This window comes from Acinonyx jubatus, chromosome E3, assembly GCF_027475565.1.
Source record: "Acinonyx jubatus isolate Ajub_Pintada_27869175 chromosome E3, VMU_Ajub_asm_v1.0, whole genome shotgun sequence".
In the NCBI taxonomy this organism is placed as follows: Eukaryota; Metazoa; Chordata; class Mammalia; order Carnivora; family Felidae; genus Acinonyx; species Acinonyx jubatus.
Window position 1 is genome coordinate 32,556,282 of NC_069398.1, and position 16,649 is coordinate 32,572,930.

At 62.1% G+C, this 16,649-nt stretch overlaps 1 protein-coding gene and 1 long non-coding RNA gene across 8 annotated transcripts in view; one reads left to right on the forward strand and one right to left on the reverse strand.

The window, feature by feature from the left end:
• RADIL (Rap associating with DIL domain) overlaps positions 1-16,649 on the forward strand; it is a 94,250-nt gene that overhangs the window by 75,093 nt on the left and 2,508 nt on the right. For all 6 annotated transcript variants that reach the window (XM_027042321.2, XM_027042324.2, XM_027042325.2 and 3 more), the window contains 6 exons: positions 5,256-5,416; positions 9,691-9,803; positions 10,856-11,093; positions 11,645-11,817; positions 15,251-15,401; positions 16,334-16,524. In XM_027042321.2, the coding sequence (XP_026898122.2) occupies positions 5,256-5,416; positions 9,691-9,803; positions 10,856-11,093; positions 11,645-11,817; positions 15,251-15,401; positions 16,334-16,524 (1,027 nt within the window). The remainder of the gene's footprint in view (positions 1-5,255; positions 5,417-9,690; positions 9,804-10,855; positions 11,094-11,644; positions 11,818-15,250; positions 15,402-16,333; positions 16,525-16,649) is intronic.
• Positions 12,016-15,801, reverse strand: LOC113594554 (uncharacterized). 2 transcript variants are annotated; one of them, XR_003414950.2, is made up of 3 exons: positions 15,595-15,801; positions 14,431-14,727; positions 12,016-13,850 (listed from the first exon to the last, which is right to left on the reverse strand). It is a non-coding gene; the product is annotated as an uncharacterized LOC113594554 (long non-coding RNA). The 2 variants fall into 2 exon arrangements; XR_003414951.2 differs by having other exon boundaries at positions 12,016-14,164.

Below are 16,649 nucleotides of genomic sequence, written 5' to 3' on the forward strand. Positions count from 1 at the left end.
CTGGAGTGGCCCAGCGGTCCCACCCGAGCTGGAAGTTGAGCACAGGGTTCCTGGCACTCGTCGGCGTGCGCTCTCTGGCTCCCGTTGATATCGGGAAGCTGGAGCGACTTCTGCGGAAGTGTTTGCTGATGAGCGATGTGCCTCTGAGGCGTGAGGCGGCACGGGGAGGCCCGGCCCTGCCGCCCAGCTCACCGGGGCAGCGCTCAGCATGGCCCGGGCCCCACGGGGGAGTCCGGCATCAGAGGGTGGCGGCTGGCTCACCCGCGCCGGAGGGAACGGCACAGGCCTAGTGCACTGGGCGGCCTGTATCGCGTAGGTTTCCCATGTGAGGGGCTGGCCTTGGGGGCCCGGTGACAGGTGTGGCGGCCTCACCCCCAGCCCCTTGCTTTGCTCCGGGACAGCCGGGCTTCCGGGGCAGAGGTGGGGTGTGGAGGTGATGGAGCTGAGGTTTCAGGGGCTCGTGCTGCCCCTTCCCTCCTCAGTGCCGCCTCCCACATCGGTGCCTGTGCTGTGGCACCCTGCTCACGGGGGAACCAAGGCCTTCCCTGCAGCAGCTCATGCCCATTTTGGGTTCCAGAACTTGTGTTGTTAGGGCCTAAAAATGCCTGTGTCCATCGTCAGGGATTGCTCCTTCTCCCTCCTTTTTAAAAAATTACGAATCGGGGCACCTGGGTGGCTCAGTTGGTTGAGCGTCCAACTTCGGCTCAGGTCATGATCTCGTGGTCCGTGAGTTCAGGCCCCACATCGGGCTCTTGTGCTGACAGCTTGGAGGCTGAAACCTGCTTCGGGTTCTGTGTGTGTGTGTGTGTGTGTGTGTCTCTCTCTCTGCTGCTTCCCTAGTCATGCTCTGTTTCTCTGTCAAAAATAAACATTAAAAAGAATTAAAATTAGGAATCACCTCCAAAATATAGAAAAGCACAGACTATTAACCACCCAAGAATCCATACCTGAATTTCACATTAACATTTTGCCTCACGGGTGTCAGAGCTTGGTGCGGGGTGGTTCTGTTTAAATTTCGAACGACTGTGGACTTTGACTACACGCTTTTGCTGCCCCTGTGATCACGCCTTTTTTTCTGGGAATGCACGAATGTGGGTGCTGCGTTACCAAGTTTTCTGGACCACGACTGAATCCCTGGGAGTAAAGCCTTTGTGATGGCTGACTTTTTAGGAGGGCGAGGTTCAGTTGGTTGATGTTTTAATGAGGGTTTTCCCATCTGAATTCACAGGTCACATTAATCTGTGATTTTTTATTCGTGGCCTTTGTCTGCAATAACAGGGTTCGCAGAGACTGAACCGGGCCACCCTGTGTGTTTTCAGTTCCCTGCATTGGTTTGTCTGAGGTGTGGACTCAGCTCTCACAGGTTTGCTCCAAGTACGAAGTACTTCCCTGTAAAAGTGTCTGGACGGCCCGGTTTTGCTGAACCCATTTCTTCGGTGATTATTGGCGTATCTAGTTTTCTGGTTCTGCTTATGCTGATTTCGGTAATTTTTACTTTCGTTTTCAAAGTTATTGGAATAAAGGTGTTCGTTCTGTTCTCTTTGGAGTTTTCACGTCTCGTGTATTTGTAGTACTATCCCAGCATTTACATTGGTTGTATCTCCTTCCTCTTCCCTCCCTTTGAATTATCTTCCCAGGGATTCGTCTGTTGTCGTGTGTTTAAAAGGGCCAATTTTGTCGTTTCTCCTTAGGTTTTCTTCGATTTCTATTCCGTGAAGGTCTTTATCGTTTCCTATTCTTGCATAATTTCTGTTTTAATTTTCTCTTTGATTCGTTAATTATTCAGAACAATATTTGAATTTCTTAAATTTGTATTGACAAAAACGCTTTCGATTTTGTTGCCAAGTAATAATTTCCCTTCGATATGCTTCCCATATGGATTAAAAAAAATTAGATCGTGGGCGCCTGGCTGGCTCCGTTAGGTGGAGCATGTGACTCTTGATCCCAAGGTTGTGAATTCAAGCCCCATGTTGGGCGTGGAGCCTACTTTAAAAAAAATTGTATCAGAGCAGTGATTGATTTGATCCGGTTTGGTTTATTTTTATTGTGGTAAAAACACTTGACATGAGCGTAGTACCCCTTAGCGTTTTGAGGTGTCGGTTAGTCGTTTCTGGTTTCTCCGTCCCCGCCCCAGCCCCTGGCAGCCGCCATTCTGCCCTCTGAGTCCATGAGTTGGACTGTTGAGAAATGTCACCTGAGCGACATCATGCAGTATTTTTCCTTCCGTGATTGGCTTATTTTGCTTAGCATAATGTCTTCAAGGTTCATCCGTGCTGTCGCGTTATTGCAGGATTTCCTTTATTTTTCAATAATTTTTTTTTTAACGTTTATTTATTTTTGAGGCAGAGAGAGACAGCATGAACGGGGGAGGGTCAGAGAGAGGGAGACACAGAATCCGAAACAGGCTCCAGGCTCTGAGCTGTCAGCACAGAGCCCGACGCGGGGCTCGAACTCACAGACCGCGAGATCATGACCTGAGCCGAAGTCGGACGCCCAACCGACTGCGCCACCCGGGCGCCCCTCCTTTATTTTTTAAAAGCTGAATACCATTTCATTGTGTCCCGTACCAGATTTTCTTTACCCCTCCCTCCCTCGGTGGACACTGCGTGTGGCTCTGTGTCGTCCTTCTCGCGCCTGGTGCTGCGCTGAGCAGTGGTGCGAATACCTCTTGGAGATGCTGATTTCAGTTCTTGCGGGGAAGTAGGCAGGAGCGGAATTGCCGGGTCCTCAGGCCGATGTTGAGGAGCCTCCACACTGTTCTCCACAGCGGCCGCGCCGTTCCTGGTCTGCACTCCCGCCGACAACGCAGGAGGGTTCCACCTGCTCCACACCCTCACTGACGCTTGTCACCTCTTGTCCTTCTGACCATGGCCATTCCAACGGGGGTGAGGTGACAGCTCATCGTGGTTTTGGTTTGCGTTTAGCGGGTGGTGAGCGATGGTGAGCGCCTTTTCACGAGCCTGTCGGCCACCTGGATGTCTTTTTTGGAGACCTGTCTGTTCGAGTCTTAAACCTTTTCTTGAATCGGGTCGTGAGTTTTTTTACTTTCGAGTTACAGGGTTTCCTTATGTGTTTTGGAAATTAACCACTTAGCAGATGGATGGTTTACAAATCTCTCTCCCACACTGTAGGTTGCTTTTTCACCCTGTTGGAGGTTTTCTCTGCTGTGCAGAAGCTTTTCAGTTGGACGTAGGCCCACTTGTCTATTTTTGCTTTCGGTGCCTGTGTCTTTGGAGTCCTATCCGTGAAATCGCTCCCACTCGGTGCTCACCTCAAGGGATAGGCCGGACCCGTTGCCCGGTGTTTGTGCACCACGCGTGTGGCCTGCGGCTGGCAGGTGCCGTGCCTTCGGGGCCACCTCGCCGGGGTTCGACACCGAAACTCCAGCTGCCAATACCTGGTGGTTTATTTTTCGGTAGAGCTCGTCCGTCCTTTAGAGTTCTGAGAAGGTGACATCGAGAGGGGCAGTGAACGTGGAAAACAAAATGGAATCAGGCTCTGAAGCCCCAGGTTAATCCTTTTCTAACAACCCCAAACTCTTTGCGGCTACGCGCCTGCCTGCCTATGCAAATGGGCGCGGAGCACAAATGTGGAGGAAGAGCATGGGGAGCATAGGGAGCAGGAGCGTGCGGAGCACAGACGCGGAGGAACAGCGCGAGGAGCTGTGCAGGAGCCGCGGCGGCCACAGCCCCCAGCAATGAAAACGAGGAGACGGAAGAGAGGTCGCACTGTCGGGGGCACAAGCGGAGTTGTGTCAGAACAACAAAACCAAAACCGCAGGCACGAGAGGAAGTGCGACAGGGAGCCCGAGGCCCCTCTGTCTGGGCCCGTGGTGGCTGCCCCAGGGGACGACGCAGCCTCGTCAGCCCGCCACCCGTAGGGCCCCCGTGGCTTTGCCCGTGAGCCTCGTTGGCCGGACCCCGGACGCCACCCTCACGAACGCGCGCAGCTGCTCCGGCCGTGCCCCTGGGACTGCGGGTCAGCCTGCCCCGTGTCACCCCTACCCAAGCCCGAGTCACAGCTGGGCGGGGCGATTTGCCGGCGAACGGATCTCTGCTCACCCGTCAGAACAGTCCAGTGGGTGTGGTGGCGGCACCAGCGCGACATCCTGGCTGCGGGCGCCTCGGGGGTGTCCTCACAGGCCGTCACAGGACAACCTGCGGAACCGCTTCCGCACAGCGGGTGGGACGACACGAGGGACTGTGCCCAGGAGGATGGCCGTCGACCTCTGAAACGGAAAATTTCCCGAGCTCGGCACAGCCTCGCCCCGTCCACCCCTCAGACTCCTCAACCGGTGGTTGAGTGGGGCCGGTGCTGGGGAGCTTCCTGTCCCAGCCAGTGCCCCCAGACACGAGGTCCTGCATCCTAGGGATCTGTACTTGGCGGGAGCCCACCGGACCCCGGGGGCGAGTGGCCTGGAGGAGCCTCTAGGTGCCAGCCTCGGAGAGGAGCACCTCTGGGGCCACCTCCACCCCAGGCTGGCCGTCCCCAGGCTCGTAAGGGGAGCAGAGGGACGAGGAGCTTCTCGCCCCGTGCCTGGCGCCTGGCGGCTTCTGTTTGGACCGCCGCAGGGACACATGCTTGGCCCTGGCGGAAGAGGCCATGCGACGAGCGTGTGGCGGCTCCAGGAGCCGCGGCCATCGTGGAGTCCTTTTTCTAACCATTCCCTCTCAATCTTCAAATGACACGCTCTGATGGCTGCTTTTGGATGCACGGACTTCAGGCATCGTCGGGCTTTTAACAAGGTAGTTCCCAGCTAGTCTCGCCCGTGCGCCTCCTGGACTAGAGGCGTTACCGTTCGTTCAGTTCGTCACGTGAACTTAACACGCGAAAACTCCCGTCTCTCGTACACGAACGACACACTCGTGCTGCTCGTCCTGACAGCCGTGCGCCCCATCTCTCCGAGCACATGCGCTTGCACGCCCCCCCCCCCCCCCCCCACTACTGAGTTCCTTCATTATCTCCTCCGGAAACCAAAGATGTGAAAACAGTTTGTTGACGAGAGTCACTGGCACTGGCCGTGGGTGCTGGTGTCCTTCCTGCGAGGTCGGAGGTTTGTAGACGGGCCTCTGGCTGTCACGGGTCGAACGGCTTATATTTGTACCTCATTTCCCAGCGTGACGCCGGGAGGCCGACGGGTCACGGCTGGTTGGGGTGGCGTCCCGCTGAGCAGAACCCCCTTCCGTGCAGAGTGTAGCGCGTTCGGCCTCCCTGGGTGGCGGCCACGAGTAACCGTTCGTCTTGTGTCTTGGCAGCCAGGAGCCCATCTCTCTGGCCGGCTTTACCATGGGTGGCCTGGTTCCAGACCTGCAGCACATCCTCTTCTGGATGTCTAACTCGGTCGAGCTTCTGTACTTCATCCAGCAGAAGTGCCCGCTCTACATGCAGACCTGGGAGGAGGAGCTGGATGTCACAGGTACCGCCGGGGAGCGGGGCGCGCGCCCCGTCGCCTTGCCGTCCAGCCGCTAGAACAGAGGTGGCCTCGTGTCAGGGCTCCCCACGCGAGGGGGTGACGCTGGCGGTCGGGCCAACCCGGCTCTTCGCGTCGTCCTTTCACGCACAGCGTGCTGCCTGGGGGGCGGTGGACACAGGCCTCCCGTGTGCCCCTGCGGGAAGAGGATGGTGCGTCGGCCCTGGGCCATCCGTTGCGGGTGCACCTGTTTCAGAGAGCAGACATACTGCCGTTGGGGGCCGCGACTGTGACCGTGACTTGCTGGCTTTGGGGCCTCACCTGCCCGGGGAGCCCGCGTTAGGTTGTGTGAGCCACAGCCTGACGTGCTGAAAACAGAGACTGAGGGAGGCAGTCCTGGCGGGCTTCATGAAGAAGGTGGCACGGGCCGGGCCCCAAGGCCGGGTGGGATTTCAGCGGCTGTGTGTCTGCATAGCGGGTGGTGGAACGAGTCGCAGGGCCGTCCCAGGGGCTGGACCGCAGCCTCAAGTGGGGGAGCCTGGTTTCGCCCCACACTTGCTCGCTCCTCTGTGGCGGAAACGGAGCCGCTCCCTTCCCCGTATCCCTGTCGTGGGGCTTCGGCAGCAGAAGCTGCAGGGGATCCCGGGTAGGCGTGGTTGGCAGCCGGCCTCTGGAGGCTGCACCCAGAGCTGGGAAGGAAGCCAGGCAGGCAGGCGGGCCGGGGCCTGGCCAAGGCTCCCCCGTGGGGTCGGTCTGCCAGGCCCTGCACGGTGTCCATGTGCTCGGCTGTGTCTCCAAGGAGGTGGCCGCGGGTTCCCGGTGAGACGGCCCCGAACCCCGGTCAGGTGGCACGGGGTCCTGCCGTGCCCCTGCTAGGAGGGGCTCCTGGCGGTGACGGTGAGAGGCCGCGGTCTGTGTGGCACAGGCTCTCCCACCTCGTGCCAGGCTGGTGTCTGGCCTCGCGAGCCAGGTGAGGAGGCCGGGCTGGCAGGTGGGGGCCGAGGGGAGGCCGAGCCAGCGGGTGTGTCTACGTGTCTTCTTGTTAGATGTGGTTTCTTAGTGTTTTCTGGTCCTCCGCTTCACAGTGTAGGGGACATTGGGAACGTTCTTGGGCTTCCGTGGGTATGCAGAGGGAAGCACCGGATCCTTCTGCGTCCCAGTGGGCATTCGGGCCCGCTGGCCTGTGGCCTGCAACCCTCGTTGCCCTTGGGCGGACGTTGCACCAGATGTGCACCTTGACCTCCCAGGGTGGGCTGCTCTCTGTGCACAAACCTGTGGCAGCTGCTGACCCGGCTTTTCCCCCAAGCGTCAGGTGAACAGCCACCTCTGTGTGTCTCCAAAGCCAGGGCAGTCGCTCTGCTCCAGTGGCCTGGGCCGTCCTGAGCTCAGTGCTCCCGGGACCCAGGCCCCTCTCTCTCCAGAGCCTGCTTGTCGTCCTTGGGGGCCCCAGCTTTTCCGAGCAGAGGGGCCTCTCTTCTGGACATGGCCCCGGCCAGTGAGCACCTGGGCCTCCGGCTGGTCTGTAAGCACCTGTGGTCCTTCTGTACGAGAGGTTAGGCGGTCGGGGTGCAGCCGGGGCGCCCTTCCTGCTCTGGCTCCAGCAGTCAGCCAGGAGAGCTGCCCCCTCCACGGTTCTCTGGCACAACGTTCGTGGGCGGGTCCTGCTCACGCCCCTTCTCATCTGGCCTAATCTCAGACGCTGTGGTCTTTGGGCCCCACCGGGCCTGCCTCCCCAGGCCAGGGACCCCGCATCGGGCTGATTTTCATGAAAAAAGCCATTTGGGGTTGACGGGGGCTCTGCTTCCTCAGCTGCCGCCTCTGCTCTCAGAGGAAGTTATTTTTGGTCCCGGGCCTGGGTGTCCTGTAGCCCAGTCGATGCTGGGAGAGCAAGGACGGGGATGGCCGGGGTCCCGCCTCCACCCGCCCCTGGGACCGCTCGGGGCCGGGGGAGCCACGGCAGGATCTGAACGTCCCACAAACAGCATCCTGTGCGGTGCAGGCGCTGGAGAGCGCTGAGGAAAAAATAACATCACCAGAGGGCAAAGGCAAGGTTAGAGCCGCGTCTCGGCCTCCTGACCTGCAGCGGGAAATTTCTGTGGGAAGAATTCTGAAAACAGATGTCACGTCCTGAACGCTGGAAAATCGCCTTTTCGTTCCGCAAACAGTCTTTGTTGTCTGAAGCTCTTACCCAGGACGCCTCGCTCACGCAGGCACACGGAAGGTGGGCCCCACAGGGGAGGGGATGTTTGGGGAGTCTTTGGGGAGCCCTTGCGGCTCTGCCTCAGCACCTACAGATTTGGGGGCGTCGAGGCGTGGGCCCCGTCCCCTAAAAGGCTCAGGGGGGCCTCTGCTTAGCCTGTAGCATTTCTGCTGGCTTTTCAGTGATGTGGGAGGGGCTGTGGCGGCATCTGTGTCTCCCTGTGGCCGCTGAGTCCTGGCCTCCTCTTCCCATCATCCCTCCTCCTGCCAGAGCCCCCACACCCACACGGGAACAGGCCAGGACAGGCTCGTAGCCTGCAGGGTGGCGCCCAGGCCCAGCTACGGTGGAAGGGTTTGGAACTGGTTTCTTGGCCTCGTTCCTACTGGCTTTGAGTGGCTGTGAGTGGTGGATGGTCTGCGGGTCTCAGGGGCAGCAGTGGGCAGCCTTGCATGTTCCTCTCGGCCTGGGAGGCTGCAGTGGGTCGGGGAGCACCCGGGGACCCTCACGGTGTCTGGGTTGCCTCTCCTCTGAAGGCCAGTGAGGCCGCAGGAGCATCCAGATCCCGTGGGGGTGGGTCCCACGAGACCCCACAGGCTGGGCTCTAGGGAGGACCCCCGGCAGGCGAGGCAGGCCTCTGGCTTCCCAATCCAGACAGATTCCTGGGGCGTGAGCCCTTGGGGTGTGTTCTGTGGGTCCAGGGGCAGGAGAGCCCCGAGTCCTAGAAGTGTCTCGAACAGTGGTTCATCCAGGTGTTTTAGGGATGGGGTCTCTGACGGACTTGTCCGCCGTTTCCATTCTGTTTGTGCAGCAGTGGGCGGCCTGGGACCCCATGCTCCCAGGAGGGCCGCTTCAGTGCTCAGAGCGATTCTGGGCCCCATCGGGCCCAGCACCTCACTCCCTGCTCTGAGAAGAGGTTCCTTTAACGGAAAGGCTGTAGCAGGGGCACCTGGTGGTTCTGTCGGCTGAACATCTGACTCTCGATTTGGGCTCAGGTCACGGTCTCGCAGTTTGTGGGTTTGAGCCCAGGGTTGGGCTCTGCCCTGACAGGGTCGCGCGTACTTGGGGTTCTCTCTCTCCTCCCATCTCTCGGTGCTTCGCTCCTGCTCATGCTCTTTCTCAAAATAAATAATAAACATTAAAAAAAGAAGAGGCTGTAGCAGCATGAACAGTGGCCGAGAGCCGCGGGTGCCCGTCTGCCCTGGACACACCCATCCAAGCTGCCCGGTTGCAGCTCCTGTAAGGAAGTGCGGATCTGAGGTGGTGGAGGCAGAGGCGGGGCCTCCAGGCCCTGGGCAGCCCTGCTCGGCGCTGGTGGGACACTGGGTACCTCCTGCATTTGGAGGCCCTTCGGGACGGTTCTGCCCTGTTGGGGTTCTCTGGTGTTGGCGTCCCTGTGGCCGATCTGGCGTCTTGACTTCACGGGAACCGCCAGAAGCAAGGAATCACCTGGCATCCGCGGAGCCCCTCCTGCCACGCTAGGCGGGCCCCCTGCCAGCCCCCGGGGCTCAGCTCTAGCTACGGTCTGGGGAGGCCCACCCGCTGGGGCCGCATGGAGCCGGGCTGCCTCCCTCCGTGGGGCTGTCCAGCAGCCGGGTCTCGGCTGCGTCTTCTCTGTGGTCTCTCCGGGATGCTGGGGGGAGAATGGGGCTCGTAGGCCGTTTGGATTTCTTTCTTCTTGGAAAAACGTCACAATTCCGTGGAGTGATGGTCTCCTTAGGAGCTTTGGCCAGGTGTTTCTTTGACCTGTGTCCGGAGTGGGAAGTGACCGCAGGCCCTTGGGTCAGAATCCATATGGCTGGGGCCGCTGGTTCTACCAGGAAACATGTCTGGGATCTATCCGTCAATGGGCTTCAGAATCCCTTCGCGTGACGCTTCAGCACCGATGGGCTCGGAGGCACGGTGCCCGGACCCCTCGGCCACCTGGGCCGGCGTCTCATCCGTGGGCGCCTCGGGGAGGGGTGGCAGTCAGGCTCGGGGTCAGCCGGCCGCGCGAGGCGGCTCCCCAGACCCGAGATGGGACGGTGGCGAGCGCAGTCCGGAGGTAAGCACGCGGTGACCGTGCCCCGCTGTCTCCTCTCAGGCTCCAGGGAGTCCCTGCTTTCCTGCACGCTCACGGCCAGCGAGGAGGCCATGGCGGTGCTGGAGGAGGTCATCCTGTACGCCTTCCAGCAGTGCGTGTACTACGTCTCGAAGGTACGGCACGGCCAGGGTGTGCGCCTCACCCTCCCCTGGGCCGGGAGGGCTGGGGACCTGGGAAGGACGGAGGTGCTTTTGCCACCGTCACCCGAGGGTTTCGAGCTCCTACTGCCACCTCGGCACACCTGAGCCCAGTTCCGGGTCCTCTCCCTCCTGGCCCGCGTCCCCCTCATCCTGGGAGCCGGTGGCTGCGCAAGCGCCAACAACGTCGGGGAGCAGGAGGGGCGGCTGCTCGGGGACGTGGACCTTGCTGCTCATTGTGGCGACCAGAGGTGGTGTTAGCCTCCGGGTCTGGAGGAGTCACTTACACAGAGCAGGGTGCAGGGGCGGAGTGGAGGGAGCAGCAGCCCCTGTGGCAGGTGGCCCCAGCTGGGGGATCCAAGGGGGCTTGCCGAGACCGAGCTTTGCCTTGGATTCTGTGGGGGATGCGTCCGCGGAAAGCGAGGGGGGCCGGTTGGACAGGGCACTCTGGGGACAGTTCCCCGTTTGTTCTGCGTGGAGACCCGACACCCGAGTCCGCCAGCTCCGTGGTCAGTTGGCGGCGGCTTGGGGCCCTGTGTGAAGGGTCTGAGCTCGTGTCCTGGCCCAACAGGAACGAGCCCCCACCCCTGTACTCACATCTGCCCCAGGGGTCGGAGCAGGGCCGCGTACCGCCCTTAGCCGGTCTGTCATCCCAGGATCCCCTTGAGGTGGGGTGGCTGCGAGGACCCACCCCCCCGGAGGGGATGCCTTCGCTCGTGTCCGGGGAGCAGCTGTGGGTGTTGCCCCGCCCCCCAGGCCTTCAACCGGGACCGTGGCCGTAGCCGCCAGGCTGTTGCCCCTGGCTCAGCTCCGCGGGAGGGGGTGCTCCTGGTGCAGGGGGCGCGGCGGTGGGCCGGGCCAGGCAGCAGACCCCCTGGCCCGTTCTGTCTGGCGGATCAGGACCCGTGGGCCGTGCCAGCAGTCCTGCCAGGCTCCCTGCACCCGTGAGCGTCACCTGCCCCCGGTGCCCAGAGCTGGAACCGCGTGCCCGGGGCCAGACGTGCGTGGTGTTTCCCTCTTGCCCCCAGTCGCTGTACGTCTGCCTCCCGGCCCTGCTGGAGTGCCCCCCTTTCCAGACGGAGTGCCGCGAGAGCTGGTGCCCGGCGTCCCCGCTGCCGGACGAGACGCGCCGGGTGGTGTCCGTCTACCAGGCCACCCTGGATCTCCTGCGACAGTTCCAGGTGCACCCCGAGATCGCCTCCCAGGTGCTGGCCTACCTCCTCTTCTTCTCCGGCACGCTGCTCTTCAACCAGCTCCTGGACAAGGGTGAGGCTGGGGGGTGGCGGCCCGCAGCGGCCTTGCCGGGTCCTTTCTAACCCCCAGCCCCGTGGCTGGGAGCAGAGGGAGGGGCTCAGAGAAGCGACGTGGTCCGTGACCCTGCCTGCTGCCCCCCAGACTCTCCGCGCTTCTGGTGCCCGCTCCTTCCGGCTGGGGGCCCTGCCCGGACTCGGGGAGATGAGAGTGGTGTGAACTTCTGGCCCTCGTGTGTCGCCCGTGTGGCTTTCCCGGGCTGGTCGGGGTCCACAGGCGGGCTCTAGGCCTGACGGGGCCTCGCCGTAGGGGTGCACTCCTCTCTGCTTTCGGGACTCGGCGGCTGTCACAACCCCTCTCTGCCCCCCCCCCCCACCCCCCCCCCCCCCGCTTCACCGCCCCCTCCCAGCCCCACCCCGCCCCACCCAAAGAGGGGCCCAGAAGCGGGCCGGTTGCCTTGGAAACCAACAGCAGCGAGGCCCATTGTCAGAGGCTCGCAGGTGGAGAGGACAGGCCCTCCCTGGGAGAAGGCGGCCAGCACGGCATCCCCTTCCCGGCCCCTGCAGGCCCCTCTCTGAGTTGCTTCCACTGGCCCAGAGGTGTCCAGGCCTGTGCCCGCTTGCAACAGCTCCTGGAGTGGATGAGGAGCACCGGCTGTGGGGACGCCGGGGAACACTTCTTCCGGAAGCTTTCCTGCACGCTCAACCTGCTGGCCACTCCCCGAGCCCAGCTCATCCAGGTAGGAGGAGCCCACGAGGTGTCACTTCTGGGGTCGCCAGCTCACAGACCAGGCGTGGGCCACGGATGCGGCTTCGGGGTTTCTGAGACCCTGCAGTGTTGCTTCCGTTCCGCTTCTGGTCCCACCCGCAGGCAGGATGAGGCCCCCCGGAGGTCTGTGTCCCCAGTCCCCGACCCCACACGGCACGGGGGATCTGCACGGACCCCGAGATGGGGAGATCACCCTGTCCGGTGGGCCCGGGCTAACCACGCCAGTGCTTAAAGGGGCAGACAGACGGGTCAGATGGAGCACAGGAGGTGGGCCCCGACCGCCCGGCTGGCTCTGAAGAGGGACCGTGGGGCGTCGTGGCCTCCGCAAGCTGGGAACAGCCCTCAGCTGCGGGCCAGTGCAGAAAGGGGAACTTCCTTCCTGTCGTCACGAGGAACTGAATTCGCACGACCCACACCAGCCTTGCTGAGTCCCGGGTGTGGGCCCGACGCCGGCTCGGGGTCTGAGCCCCCAGAACCACAGAGGATGCGCGCACGGTCATCTCTGGGAAGAATGACAGGAAGCGAGTAGGGCACGGTGCCCTCCCGCGGGAGCTACCGGACGGTCGTCACCGATGCTCAATGAAACCAGTGTGTCCTTCCCTGCCTGCAGGACACCGCGTGTGCCGAGGGGTGATGCGAGTCTGGGGGGACGGTGGACCTTCCCGTCTGCTGTAAAACCGGCGTGCTTCCCCTCCACTCAAGGACGCGGCCCAGAAACCTGGGTGTCGTCACTGTCGCTCTTAGTAATGGTGGCCGCGGCTGCCTTGCCGAGCACCTCCGAGGTGTGACCCGCGTAGCGCGTCGTCTCATTTCAACCTCCCGTGAGAGTTGCTTCCTGCTGGCTAAGCCCCGGTCCCACGGCCGGTGATGGTTCGGCAGAGACCGAACCTGCCACGTGCTGGGAGCCACGGCTTGTTCCAGAGTCTTTTGAGTTACTTGATTTTGTTCTTCTAATTCTAAAAGCGCAGCAGGAATTCACTAGAGACAATGCAGAAAATGGGGACCTCTGCCTACAGATTGCAACCTGAACCTATGCTTTTGGCCTCCTCCCCAAATACCACTCTGCAAAAGCAAAGCGTAAGCCCACAGGGACCGAGCAGGCCCGGGGAGGAGAAACACCGCGGGGGCCGGAAAGCGGAGGCCAGGGGGTGACTGCCCACGGAAGACGTGGAGCCTCGAGAACAGGGCCGGCGGGGACTGAAGGTCCGTGGAGCGTGCGGCTGTTGATCCTGGGGTTGTGAGTTCGAGCCTTTGGCCCGCGTATAGTAAATACTTGAAATGTTGAAAAAATCGACAAAATTCCTTGCAGCAAAATTCCACACAGCAGCGTGAATGCCCAGGCCCAGGCCAACGTTAAATACGAGGCTGAGCCACAGTCGGACCCAGAGGGGCACAGGTGGTGATTCCCGGGGTCTGGAACGCAAGAGCGGGCCAAGTGGGGCTGCAGTGGGGGACAGGCCTGCCCGGCAGGGGCCTCCTCGCGCGGCCACACGCTCCCCGCTCTTGCCCTGCGCTGGGAACACAGGCTGTCGTGCTTCACGTCTGTGCGGTTTCTGTGTGTGCTTCGGATCTCAGCGGCCCCTTCCCGCACGGCCGGGCCGGCCCTCCCCCTGCGCTGGCCGAACACCTGTGCGTGCTTCTGGAACATTTAAGACAGGGTGTCATCCTGACACCAGAAGTGTCATCCTGAAAAGGAGGGCTTCTGAGGGAGGACAGAGAACCTGCTGCGTGCGGGAGGCCCCGTGCTCTTTGTCACAGGGGGCTGACCGGACAACGCTGGCGTCAGTGACACCCAGGCAGAGGCTGGAGGACGTGGCCATCTGTCCCACCACGAGCCAGGCTGGCAGACTGAGCACCCGCTCGCTTCCCGCACGAGAGCCGCATGTTGGAGGACGCAGATCCTGGGGCGACAGACTTCTCTGTAAAGGGCCAGGGGGTAGATAATGTAGCCTTTGTGGGGCACGTATAGTTGCCGTCCAGAATTCTTCTTCGTTGTTTTAAGCCCTTTAAAAAATGTGAACACCACTCTGAGCGTGCAAAACTTTTCTGGGAGAAAAAACTTAAAAATTTATATTCTCCTAAAGATAAGAGAACCAAAAGGATTTTTGGAAATTCGAACCCTGAGAGTAAAGAGAAAGGGTCCAGTGGCAAGACTGGGAGACAGTCCGGGAAATCTCCCAGAGAGTAGACAGATGGTATGAAGGACAGGGGAGTGTGCTGGGTCCCTGCTGGTGGCTTCTGGGCCTGATGGCTGGCACCCTCCTGACACCAGCCCCAGACAAGGAACAGCCCTGGGAAGGAAGTCTGGATTCTAGGAACTGGGAGAACCAGAAGGAACGGAGCCGGTGTGGGGGGATGGGGCTACCAGCCGCGGCCCTACGTCCCCCCCCCCCCCCCAAAGTAGCCTTAGGAAACGGTTGTTACTCTGCCGGAGGCACTTGCCCCCCCACGGCCCAGGCCTCGTGACCTTGGCAGTAAAGCGAAGCTAGAGGGAAGCCGAGGAGAGGAGGCCAGACGGGACGGGAAAGAGTGGGGACCTGGCAGCCAGGGAGTCAGAGATGGCCGCGCCCACCCCCAGACCCACCTGCCCCGAGGTGCTGGCAAGCGTGGCCGATGGCTGAGCAGTTCCGTGGCTGCACTTGCACAGAGAAGCCCAGGGCTGCCGCGTGGAGACCGTGGGCCAGAGGAGCCCGTGAAATTCCCACAAGAATAAAGACTGGACGCGTCCCGAAGACTAGCCCTCAGCGTGGTTTCCGACTTTCAAGAGCAACGCCAGAAGCCGGGGATACCCGCCGTGGAGGGCGACAGCATGGGCCGGCCCGCCGACTGCGGGGTCAGCAGTGGTCCTCGGGAAACCTTGGTCAGGAAGCTGCTGGAGCGTCTCTGTCACAAAAATGGGGATTAGCTCAGAGCATTGGAGAGAAGTTTCCAGAAAACAAGGGAGGAGGGGCACCCCTGGCCCATGGAGAGCAGGGTCGCGGGTAACCGTGCCCGTTTTCTTTTGTGGAGCACGAGTCCACCCTTCTCCTCCCCGCCCTGGAAGGCTTTGCCTTCACGCGCGTCTTCAGCTCTAGGGGTCGGATCTCTTCATACCGTGAGGCAGGAATCCCCAGATCCCCGGGCTCTTTTCCTGGCGTCTCACCCCACGCAGTGCCGTGGGGGGAGGCACGTTCAGGGGACCCAGCCCTCGGGGTGGTGCCTGCTGGCCGCTCCCCAGAACGGCCGTCCCACCTGGCGCTCCCCCGGCCACCCACCCCCCCGGCCCTTTGGGGGCCACGGCCCGGGGTGTGCCGGTGGGGAGCTCGGACCCCGTACCCTGGCCCCCAGGAAGAAGATCCTCCCTGGCGGGGGGGGGGGGGGGTGCGCGTGGGGCCTCTGACCACACACTCCTTCTTGTCACCCAGATGAGCTGGGCCAGCCTGAGGGCTGCGTTCCCCGCCCTGAGCCCAGCGCAGCTGCACCGGCTGCTGACACAATACCAGCTGGCCTCCGCCATGGGCCCCATGAGCACCTGGGAGCCCGATGCCCGGGACAGCCCCGAGGCCTTCAAGTCAGGTGAGCCTGATCAGAGGCGGGAACAAGGGGCCGTGGGGGTCGGGGTGGGAGCAGGGGAGCACCTCCTGGGGGGACTTCTAGAAGAGCTTACAGAGCCTGTCTCCTCCACCCTGGTGCCCTGGAGGCTATCACAGATGGAGGTCAGGGAGCCCACAGCCCGGTTCCGACTTTGGGGTCAGGTCCAAGGTCCTACCCAACATGGGGACTGAAGGCAGGGCCTCGCTTGGTGCACACAGCCCACCAGGAGGAGAACAGGGTCTCGGCGTTGAGTGCCACGATGGTGTGCGGGTCCCGCACCCATGTCTGTTCACACGCAGCGTACGTGGACGTGCACGTAATGTTTGTCACAGACAGATGCACGTCTCATCGTTAGCATGATGCACGTAACGACAATTAACAGAAGATACGGCTGGAAACAAGGCCTCGGGCTCGTTCTCCCGTGCCCCGTAGCCCAGGGCACGGCCGGTGGGAGGGACCGCTTGGAGCAGGACTCTGGGCCCCGCTGGCCCCTCGCGCCCCTCCTCACTACCGGGGCCTGTCCCCGGGCGGGCTCTCTGCTCAGAGCTGGTGCAGGTGTTGGCCTTCCCGCCGTCTGAGCATGCCCATGTTCTGGGACTCAGGGACTCAGGGACCGTGCGGGATGCAGTCACCGTGGGCCTTGGGAGCACCAGAAGGACAGGGTGGGGGGTACAGAGGCAGGGGGAGTTGGGGGCGGGGCAGTGGGGGTGAGGCAGCTCGGGCCTCTTCCTGGGTGCTCACTGGGACGCAGAAGGGCCCAGAGTGTGGTGTGGGCGGGTTGCCTTCGCCTGGGTCCCACGCTCCCGTGTCCCCGGTACCTGCAGTGTCAGGAGGGGGGTGGCTGGTGGGCCCGGGGAGGGACCGGGCGTTTCTTCTTGGCCAGCCCGGTCACACCGTCCTCACCGCCGTCGCAGAGGACGTCCTGGAGTCTTACGAGAACCCCCCGCCCATCGTTTTGCCGAGCGAGGGCTTCCAGGTGAATCTGGAAGCAGACTGCCCGGACGCCGGCGTCTACCAGCAGCTTCTGTACCTGCGCCACTTCCTGTGGAGCCTGCGGAGCAAACCCAGCCCTGGCGCCGGGCCTTCCCAGCCGGGGTGCCTTGAGGTACCCGGGCTGCTCTGGCTTTGATAACGGGGCTGGTGAGGGCAGCCAGCACGGGGCCTGGCTGCTGCCTCTGGGGCGCCTGGGGGGTCCCCAGAGGCGGGGGTGGCCCCTGGGGTCTCCCCCTG